The sequence below is a fragment of the Cydia splendana genome, chromosome 10, assembly GCF_910591565.1.
Source record: "Cydia splendana chromosome 10, ilCydSple1.2, whole genome shotgun sequence".
In the NCBI taxonomy this organism is placed as follows: domain Eukaryota; kingdom Metazoa; phylum Arthropoda; class Insecta; order Lepidoptera; family Tortricidae; genus Cydia; species Cydia splendana.
In genome coordinates, this window is record NC_085969.1 from 11,278,613 (window position 1) to 11,290,179 (window position 11,567).

The 11,567-nt window shown below is 38.2% G+C and overlaps 1 protein-coding gene across 1 annotated transcript; it reads right to left on the reverse strand.

Moving 5' to 3' along the window:
• Positions 1-5,047: 5,047 nt before the first annotated feature.
• LOC134794301 (PRADC1-like protein) lies at positions 5,048-9,337 on the reverse strand. The gene is made up of 5 exons (XM_063766064.1): positions 9,146-9,337; positions 8,721-8,857; positions 8,090-8,205; positions 7,804-7,929; positions 5,048-6,675 (listed from the first exon to the last, which is right to left on the reverse strand). Exons 1-5 carry the CDS (start codon positions 9,237-9,239, stop codon positions 6,504-6,506), a joined length of 645 nt encoding a protein of 214 aa, XP_063622134.1. The 5' UTR covers positions 9,240-9,337; the 3' UTR covers positions 5,048-6,503.
• Between the last annotated feature and the right edge of the window lie 2,230 nt (positions 9,338-11,567).

Below are 11,567 nucleotides of genomic sequence, written 5' to 3' on the forward strand. Positions count from 1 at the left end.
GAAACATTCAAAAAATTCAATATTTTTTTAAATAAATGAATTGCTTCACCCCGAAATTTCTTAACAAAAGTTAAAAGTAATAAAAATCATAACTTAGTCCAATTCAATCCCACCAAGACTTCAAGACAAGAAAACCCCATTTTTCAAGGCACAACCCTTCCCATGTCAGGGAGTATTGGAGCCTCGGTGTTGACATCTCCATCAGTGATGTGCAATAATTCCGTAGCCACCTTGCTGGGTAGGGTGCGCTCGTATCCAAATAAACTCGGTGTGCTCAATAACGCGAGGCGGTACTGTACGGCAGTACTCTGGGGTAGACTGCTATATGTATTTTGTGTAAGTCGCAAGTCAGATCCCATATAGGTATTGAGTACTGCTGTCACCTTTGGGCAGGAGCACCTGGATGCCACCTTGGACCCTTTTAATCAGTCCAAAGGCGCGCTGTACCTATGAATAGTCTACGATCCCAAACTCACAAGCGATATTGAACCTTTAAGTCTAAGGAGACTGCCTCCTTGTCTGAGTTCTCTACCGCTCATAGGTACAATGTTTGACATGCTGCCTAGTTGCCAACGGTGACAGCTTGCCATTACTACACCGCTCGCCGTAGGCAGAGTGTTTATCCTCACACCCTAGAACCTAAATGGTCACGCACTGTGCGGTTTAAGAGGAATTTCCTCTACAGCCAGCAGCGGGCGGGAGGAAATTCTTCGAGAAAAGGGAGCTTAATCCACAATAAGTTGAATAAGTTCCCTTTTCTCGAGAGGCTACAATATGGAGATCTCCAAAAAAGAAGTGTATAAGTTTTAAAATGGTCGGCAACCCTCATATAACACCCCTATTGAGTGTAGACGTTCATAGGATGCGGTAACCGCTTACCATCAGGTGGGTCGTAAGCTTGTTAGCCACCGATGTATTAGAAAAACACATATACACTGTATTTGTGTGTGTGTGTATAAGTAAACTATTATAAGTAAAAAAGTAACCCTTTCGTTAGTTCATTTCGTTTGGGGGGGGAGGGGGCGCAAATTTGGTGCCTGCCCCGGGCGCCATATCCTCTAGCGACGCCACTGTACCTACGTCCAGCAAAGTGTTGATTACCATTAGGTACATTTAACATTTAATGTCATTATAATATTTATGTGTTCACCACACCATCCAAATAACATCCTAACACGCATACCTAGCAAATTTGGCCATCAGATAAACAACCCCAAAATACCATATTACCTACCATTTTTGTTATAATAAAATTAATGTTGCGTTTCCCGCCAAAAAATAGTATTTCCGCGACAAAATGGCTGGCAAAAGTCGATAGCTTTGAATGTTTGATACGCTCGGCGCCGCTGCGACAGCGAGCGTGCGACCAAACATACGCCTCCAACTAATCGGGACCTCTGCAAACTAAAAGGACAACCACTCTACAGTCCAACGGCTGCCTGTAAAAGGGAGGCGCGGAAGCTCAGGGAAATCTGGACGCGGCATCCACGCGTACGTAGCATTAAATATTTAACTTTAGCCTAGTTTTCATAATGTCCCCTTTGAATACAACGTTTAATTCCGTCTAATTGCGGGGTTAATGGCAGGACCTAATTCTTTTTCCCCGAAACGGTATAACATTAAATTACACCTATTATTACTCGGTACTTTTTCAGGAATAATGCCGTTATGATTAGTAATGTTTTCCGTGGTTATTTGAAAACATGTATTGTATCACATTCATGACTTCTCGTTGTTAAAATTTTGATTTTCATAGCGCACCATAGTTTCTTTAGCTCGGGGCAAGAGAAACAGTATGAGGTACCTTTAGGTACCTAGCCTTAGTGCTATAATTTCCATGTAACCATTTTCAACCTATAGGTACTGCCTTTAAAACATCGACCAAGAGACCAAATCAAAGTAAAGTAGGTACCTACACTATTGTGTGTAGATACCTACCTAAAGAATATTACAATTGTTATCATTCTCACATAATTTACAACTTCATACAAGAGATGAACCATCGAGACAATTCTAACATACCCAAACACAATTTATTTTATTTATTTATTTTATTAGGTTGCGTGCATCACAGAGTTCCTACGGCCACCTCCCTTCTCCATCATCAGATCAGCTCGATGATACCATAATATTTATACCTACTATCTGCACTGTCATCTACTTACAAAAGTACCTATGTGAAGTTTCAGCTCAGTCTAATACTGGGAACTTGGGAAGTCTAATTTAGCAGTAGATATGATTAATAAGGTTTGGTAGCAGGTGAAACTAAATAAAAGCTTGTAATAAAAAAAATATACCTCGCCGAACCGGCAATAATGTTACAAGTAACTTTTACGGAATAGATTAGTAAATCACTGAAGTAATTCCTGGAGCTGTATTTGCCTTCCATTAATTTCATAATAACCGGATCGCATGTCGGGACGAAAGGCACGCGAATTTGCTATTGCATTGCAGTTGGTTTAAACATAGTCTGTCATGGCAAAGAGAATTTAGACTAGAGGAATATTGTCAAAGTAAGGGCTTCAGTAGGTAGTTTATTTTATACATATTTAGTTTATATTTATATTTAAGTTTAGTTTTTAATTAGTTTTATTTTTAGATTATGTGTTATTTTATATCTGAATTGAACAAAGTAGATTATGTAGCCACAGTACATTTACTGCCATCTTTCGACATAAATGATTAACACTTTTAGAACGCCATTTGACTTTGATCCTTATTTTTTCACTGATATGTGTTAAATTTGTTAAATGTCAAAAAGTATCGCCATCGAGTCGAGGATAGGCCAAAGGTATGGTGCCATTTTTTTGAGCGAGGGCGCCATACCTTTATACTCTCGAGTAGATGGCGATACTTTTTAACACATACTCGTATCAGTGGAAAAATAAGGATCAAAGTGATACCTATGGCGTTCTAAAAGTGTTAATCGTTTGTGTCGAAAGACGGCAGTAAATGTACATACTGACTACACAATACTTTGACAATATTCCTCTATTTCAAATTCTCTTTGGTCATGGCAAGGCGAATGTATCGGTATCTAATATCGGATGGTACCTGCTAACAATTGGGTTAATGGCAACCGTATATCACAGGATGATTGACGTGATGTGATCAGGAATATATAAATAAATGATACGAAAGTACTTAATTAAGTAAATGGATACCGTCAATTGGTTGACGGAACTTAAGTTATTAGAGATTACAGATTACAGAAAGAATAATATTTCATACTATAGTCTCCGTCTCAATAGGTATTACAGAAACTTGTATAATCTGGTCGGTCAACTAGCCGATAGGTATTGTTGATAGCAGAGTCACTAAAAACTGATTTTATGTAAAATTTACGCCCTTTCTTTAGGTGACATGGCTGACTGGCAAAAAGATAAATGAAAAAAAAAACTGCCCCGTAACCGTTGGACTGCTGGGAATAACGAACTCCGTTTAGCTGCCACTTAGCCAGTGAAAAAGGAAAAAAAATCACTGCCCAGGCGAGACTCGAACTCGCGACTCCAAGATACCAACCCTGCTACGCTCCAGGACACTTAACCGTCTGCGCCCTGCGGCGAATATTGAGATTTTAGATGTCTGTGCTTAGTACAATATTAAATTGTGTAGTCGGACGAAACTTTAAGACATCACCGGGAACCATGTTTTTTGTTTATAGATTTTTTTTTGTTCTCATGTATTTAGAAAAAAGGGTAATGACAGGAATAATGAGATAGATCTTTTATCTGGAGGCAAATCAGTAAAAAATCTAAATTTTGTTTCATCTTTTTATAATGAAGTTTTTGGTATATGTAGACATATTAAGTATACAGACTAAAATATTGAGCTTAAGACATACAGATCATTATGTACCTATACAAAAAAAAACATTTAGTGCCAAGTCATCAAAACTAAAAGTATAACAGTTCCGAACTAATTAAAAATTTAGACGGTTAGCCTTTTTAGGTTTTAACCGATTGTTTAAAACCGAAAAAGCCTAAAAAGGTTTAGAGACACTCTAAGTCTGGTTTGTGACTCTAATGCGATTGACGATATGATCCAAAATTACTTCCTTATAAAATAAATATTATCACAAAGAATCACCAAACACATCATCTGTATGCTCAATGGTTGAAATAACGACGTCATATTCTTAAAAAATAATAAAATGCTAGAGTCGGATCACGATAAGTTTTCATGCAAAATGCTACGTCAAGTATAGAGCTTATATGGATATGCATTCTTACTGCAAAGTTTGTGCACAGGGTTAGCGTGGTCAGAGTCTAAAAATCAATGATGTATGACATTACTCAGATACATCAGAAAGCAAAATTGTCAAGGCTCATCATTGAATGAATGATCAATTTGATTCTGTTATAAATAACCATGCCAATGACTTGCGTCGTAAGACTGTTTGATTGTAAAGTGTGGAAATCAACGCTATGGTATGGATATAATTCTCTTTTTCTCGATGTACCTGCATTCCAACATCCACCTACTATAAAAGTTACAACAGTTACAATAATTAAATAAATAACAAATTATTTCGTAGCTAGCATATCGCAAATAATATAAATTATTGACTAGCAAACACAGGCTATTCTAATGGAGGTAAAACAAATACACATTATATTTGTTGTATGGGCTGTGCACCTTGTAAATGGCCGACATGATTACATTTTAAATGATTACACTTAACAAGGAACAAAACATTTTTTCACATCACCTAATCGGAAAATGGATTTTTCTTCCCTGCTAGGAGGGATCAAAGTGGCACTTTTCTGTTCAACGACATTTCATTGCCAGTTTAAAATATTAATATAATTAACTATGAACATCGTATGTACAGCATGGCAAAAAAGAGTAGAAATTAAAAAGTGGCAACACTGTAGTGTCAACACTAAGATTTTTTTATTTTCCTCATAGTTGATGTGAAAAGCAGTATGTGTCACACGGTATCAAAATTATTTCGTCTTGGGCGTTAACACTTGAATCCCTCATTACGCTTAGGATTCAATGTACGCCCTTGACGGAAATATATCATTTTGATCCCTTGTAACACAAACTACTATTTGTACCCTTTCGTAAAATACTTGTTATATTCATAGAGTTATTTCTTTTAGCTGCACTATTTTATGTGCTTTCCATAGAGAGTAAGTAAGGAATTAATGGTAACTCCATACATCAGTTCTCTTACCAAATCGCAAGTTAATTTCGCAAGCGACATCTAGCGTCAGGTCGTGGATTTACCAGTAACGCACCATACGCGCATTGTAATATGGTACTTAAAAAATAAACTCTCTCTTTCTTCTATCTTTATAATACACATGTAATCAATCCTGTGAACTGAAATTGTAGTTAGTTTTACTATTCATTCTGAGCAAAACGATTTTAGTACAACAAATAGTAACTATCACCTTTTCTATAAATTAATCAAGAAAATAACAGTTTTAACCTATTCCAAATATACAAGCACTGTAAATGTCGATAGATATCAAAATTGTTCAAGTTCATGCAAAATTGTAAACAATATGACGTCGGGTGACAAGCAAAAGTCACTAAGTACCACCACAAGTTCATAGCCATAGTGAACCATATTTGTTCTAAAAGAAGGTCGATTTTTGTTTAATTTATTGTAGTAATTAGTGACTTTTGCTTGTGATCTGACGATAATTTATCATGGAACGGAATAAATGTCAAAACAAAGTTTAAAATTTTGAAGTAATTTTGATATGCATCGACAGTGACAGTCCCAGTCAAGTTACATAAATAAAGAGTCAAAAGGCCATATCAGCCCAAGTATTACTTAGGCCTTCATTTAAAAACAATAATATGAGTATAATAATTTGACAATAATAATCACTGCCACTGGTGTAGTGAGAGAGAAGCATATTGTTTTCTTACATTAATCGTATCACTCCAAAATAAAATAATTCATGTATTTTCTATGAATAAGTAGGATAAGTAGGTAGAATACGTTACTATAGAAATCTCAGTCAAATACTTGGTGTATTTTTTAACTCGAACATTAATTTACTCAAACATGCATTTAGCTGTGTGCATGTTTGTATTAATTCACCACACACTTCGCACATAATTTAATAGTTGATCTAGATGGCGCTATACGACGCCATATGTTTTGTAGTAACTGAATCGTGAAATGTCAACAATTGACAACCCTAGGTACCATGGCCCACACTGTTAACTGTACATTGGTGGACCTTTTTTGGTGTATGCCTTTTTTTAATAAGGTCGACCGTGTACAATTAGGAGTGTTGCTGTTTGTATCACGTAACCATACCTACACTACACCTCTTCTACTATTAATTAGTATAATTATTCGTTGATTTTAACTTTATCTAAACAAATAGATGTCTAATGTCACTAGGTCGGACTAAATCTCATATTAAAAATTTCATAATATTTTATATCGCCTGAACAACCAAATCATGTGGGTTCCCGACTTTTCATTCTTCTAAATATCAAAAGGTACCTTCTTGCTATGTACACAGAAAGCTTTACCACGCGATCCAAGGGGGTTGGTTCATTTTGCTAATAGGTACGTGCGTCATATTGACGGGCAGGTTGATGACCGCGTGGTTCCTCTTGAGCCGGCGCAGTGTTCGCAGGATGGTGGCGCCACTGCGGCCGAGCAGGAAACCTGCAGGGATGTTTACTTCTGTATCCATCCTGAAAATTAAAACAAAATATATTTAAGCAACAAAAAATCGAAGTCTCCAATGACAATAGACATTACTATCCGTTCACTTCAAGTTGCAGTTACCTCCCGGCCCGCTTCCCCGCAACGGTCGGTGTCTGCGGGCAAGTTTGTTGTGCCGAGGGTTACTAATTACTACGGCGATAGGTGTCTTCATAAACGCCTTCCCTACATACTCAACAGCCTGCCCTCTGACATCAGACAGGAAGCCAATAAAGTAAAATTTGGTAAAAAGCTGCGTAGTTACCTCGTAAATCGCGTATAGTAATTGTTGAGCATTATTAGTAATGATAGATGTAAACGATTTTGTTATAAGAGAGTAGAGACTACACGATCCCACAGTCAAACCGTGTAAACTGTTTTGTGGGACACTGTACTTGTATAAGCTGTATATTTTTATGTTAATAAATATATAATAAAAAAAAAACATTCCCTCTGACGCCTTATTTACTCGGCTACCACAGCTTTACAACTACTTTTATCTTCATCCTCCTAGCGTTTGTCCCGTACTGTGACGGGGTCCGCTTTCCTATTTTTCTCCTTCTACTTCGCTCTATCCTGGACATCGGTTTCCGCTAGTACACGCGCGTTTAAATCTTTGGCGATGACATTACGCCACCGCTGCCTACAACAACTTTATGACTTGCATTTTATAAAATCACAAATTTGTTAAACAAAATTAAAAAATAAAGTACGAAATTATTTTTTTGTCCACAATACTAGTGACGTAATCATGTGACGGTCGCCGACGGCCAACTTGAAGCGAGCAGTAAGTACCTAATCACTTTGTTAAACACAAAATAGGTTCTATTATTCTTTAAACATATTAATATAGGTACATAATACAGTACATATAATATTAGTATGGGCAGAGATTCATTGATTGTATAAAATGTGTTAAATCTAAGACAATTTCATGCTTTGAATTGCTAAACGGCATACGTCACTGTGCAATATGCGGTAACTCTGGTTATCAAAATTAACCTTTGGCCTATCCAGTCACCACAAAACGTATGATGCAGTACATCGCCAACTTTATTTCAGATTACATCTCTTCTACAATCAATTACTCTTTCAACACTCTTGTATGGGTATCCCACCTGTCATCCACCATTTCAATGAGATGGTCCATCGAGTCCTCCCACTTGTCCACGGACTCCGTGATGATCATCGCTCTGGCACCAGCCTGCTGGGCCTTCACAGTCTTGAACACGAATGAGCATTCTCTGTAAGTAGTAACAAAAGTTGTCAAAAAACTAAATAAATATATTTAAAAAAAAATATGTAAATTTTTGGTAATTTTCTGACCATTTTTGGCATATCCGCTTTTTACTGCATTATTTTATTTGGTTGTATCCAACAAACAGACCAATTTTAAGTACCTACCCTCTCTCAGACAACGCAATATGGCCGGTAAGCTCATCAGTATTCAAAATATCTGAGCAACTATGGATGGGTACAGTTGGCACTAAACGGGCTTTTTCGAAGTGAAAGCTCTGGTTCTGAAAACAAAAAATTCACACGTCAACAATAACAATTTAAGAGTCCTTTCAGTGCGGGGCAGTCCCCCACAAACTTTGTGATGTCACTAACTTTGTCTGTAACACAAAATTGTTTTGTTATTTTTTATTTGCAGTACCTACTGTTACATAACTTGATTTTGCAATGTTTTGCAATTGTTTTTATTCATGTAGTTTTTAATCATAATCGGTTTGGTTAATTTTGTGTTATAACATTTTTAATATTATGAAAATAATACCTACCTAATATTTGAATTGCCAATTTCATTGCTGGGTGCTGATATAACATACGTGGCCTAGGGACCATGGCATCAGTCACAAAAGCTAAAGATGCTGGTTCAAATAATTTATTTCAGTTTCTAATTTACATAGTGAACCACTTGTGGTTCAACATTCAAAAACACAATTCAATATTTTTTACTAACTCATAAAACCTGTCTCAATAAATACTTTTTACTTCGTGAAACAGTTCTGAACATATGAATAACAAAACTTACAAAAGGAGCTCCAAAATCTTTAGCTGGTCGAATCCGAAAGGAGTAGCTCAACTCAGGAGGATCCACAATCTCGAAGAAAACATCTCCAGCAATGATGTCAGCCGTTGAAGAGCCATCATAGAAATGGAGATCATTTGCTTAAATATAAAAAGAGCATTAAGTGTTTTTTTATTCTTTAACCCATCAACTCCCACCGTCGTTACGCGATTTCAAAGAAAATGTATGGAAAATTAAAAGCCTCAGGGGGTTGGAGGTTTTTCACAAGTTTAAAATAAGACAATTGGATAGTACAGTGGTTGCTCTTAAAGACTAAGAGTTTATAGAGACAAGTGGTTTGCAAATGCCTGAACTAGGATTCCCTGTGTTTCAGGCAGCAGCAATTAAAACAACTGCAACGAAATAATAATAAATATCTTAATACTTACCACCAGGTGAAACATGTGAAGTACACATCAGCAATAATAATAAATGTAACATGGTGAAGGATTTCCATAAAGTCAACATATTAAGAAACACCATTGCCGATTGTTCTTTGAAACATAATTATGATATTATTCAAAGAATCATTCGCAATTGAGAAAAATAGACTAAATAGAGTGGTGAATTCCTCGCCTACTTAGCCAAATTGCCACTTATACGAACTGACTGACATGAGACATGACATAAGCAAGCTGTATTTTTCTATATTTTTGCGTGGCCACCGTAAAGTCCAAATAATGGTAGCTGATTTTCAAAAGCAAAAAATAAAAATGACTCTTTATTATATTTATTTTTAACTACGATGATGTTATATTTATTGTTGATTTTTTTACATAAACATGTTAAGGCAGCGTTAAATAATTATATTGTTCATTATCAAGTAAATATTTTAATGCCAAATCAAATTTAGATAGGTAAGGAGTAGGACACACCGCTAAGTCGGCAGGCTCAGCGGCAGAGACTGCCGCCCAAAACAAGCACCAAAAATACTTTGCCTTGGGAGCCAACTACGGCTTCGTGCCCGTTGCCGTCTAGACAGCCGGGCCCTGGGGACGGGAGGCACGTGAGCTCTTTATAGAGCTCGGCATCTCGGCAAGCACCTAAGGGAAAAGGGGAATGACCCCCGTTCTGAGTCATAGCTTGTCCAACAGGTCTCCATCGCCATACAGCGGGGTAACGCTGTAAGTCACGTAATCACGTAAGTGTGATGGGGACCTTTGGACCCGGCATGGCTCAGAACGGGTTTTAGTTCTTAAGTTATGTTTGTACCTACGTACCTACGTATTTATATTATAATTCAATTAAATTTGTTGAAAACCGGAAGTCTCGTTCTAACACATAGGGATAGAAAGAGACTTCCGCTTGTAAATTGTAACTTGTAGCTGCAATGTAGGCTGTCTACGTATAGAAAAATAAACTGTCTGTCAATCGGAAGTCGTCAATACATTCACATGTGCTATTTTACATTCGTGCTTATTTCAGTAGTTAAATCCCTATTTTACACTGGCGACGAAAGGAAATAAGGAAAAGCGTGCCTGCGGTAATTTATTCTCACCATACATATATAAAATAGGGCAAGAAAATGCCGATTGGTAAAATAAAAGAGTTTGACGTTAAAAACGGAACATGGTCGGCTTACATTGAAAGAATGGAAATGTATTTTAAGGTAAATGATATCAAACCGGAGAATCAACTGCCTACATTGATAGCTACAGTCGGGGACGAGGCGTATGAGCTGATAACGAACCTCGCGAGTCCGAAGAAACCATCGGAGCTAACATACGATGCAGTTGTCAAATTAGTCAAAGATCATTTACAACCGACTCCGTCAGTTTTAGCGGAACGTTACAGATTTAGGCAAAAGAGACAGGGCACGGAATGTATCAGCGATTATGTGGCGGAGTTGAAGAAGGCAGCCCGGTTTTGTAAATTTGCGACTAATCTAAACACTGATCTGCGGGACCAGTTCGTATGTGGTATCAGAATCGATCAGATTAGAGAACGTTTGTTTGCCGAAGATGAAGGTTTGACCTTCTCGGACGCGGTTAAGAAAGCGACGACTTTAGAGGCCGCAATCAAAGATTCGGCTGCGGTTGACGGTTCGGCGGGAGCGGTTAACGGCGAGGGTGCTGGGGCGGGAGCGGACCCAGTACACGCTATAACCGCGGCATACGGTCGGCGTATCAACGCTGGCGGCCACGGAGGACGTGGCGGGACGCGCGGATCGCGCGGACATGGTGGTTCACCAGGGCGGAGTTCGGGCGGAGGCACCCACCACTGCGGCGGGTGCGGTGCGAACAGCCATACTTACCAGACTTGCAGGTTCCGGAGTTACGAGTGCAGCCGGTGCCGGCGCATTGGCCATTTGCGTCGCGTCTGTCCAGAACTGACAACGGAGGGGTCGCGCGATAGACGGACTAATCTACATCAACTATGCGGGAAAACGGAAGATGACGGAGAAGAGCATCGCACGTTGGAGGCCCTGCAGGAGGAAGATTTTCATCAGTTATGCTTAAGTGACTATCCACCGGTGAGATTACCTGTTTCCATAAATAATCATTCACTGACTATGGAAGTCGACACGGGTGCGGCTGCGTCCTGCATAAGTAGTGAGACATACCACACCTATTTCAAGGATATTCCTTTACAACCACCAGGTGCTTCTTTTACGTCTTACAACGGAACACCACTGACTTCTTCCGGAATGATAAAGCCCAAGGTTCGTTATGGTGCTACAGAGAAAGAGTTAGAGTTGTTTGTGATTAAGGGTGGTAAAACCCCATTAATAGGTCGACATTGGTTAGTGGAATTAAAAACAGGCATTCCGATTTTTGATAACTGTCATCATGTAGGTGGAAATAATGAAAA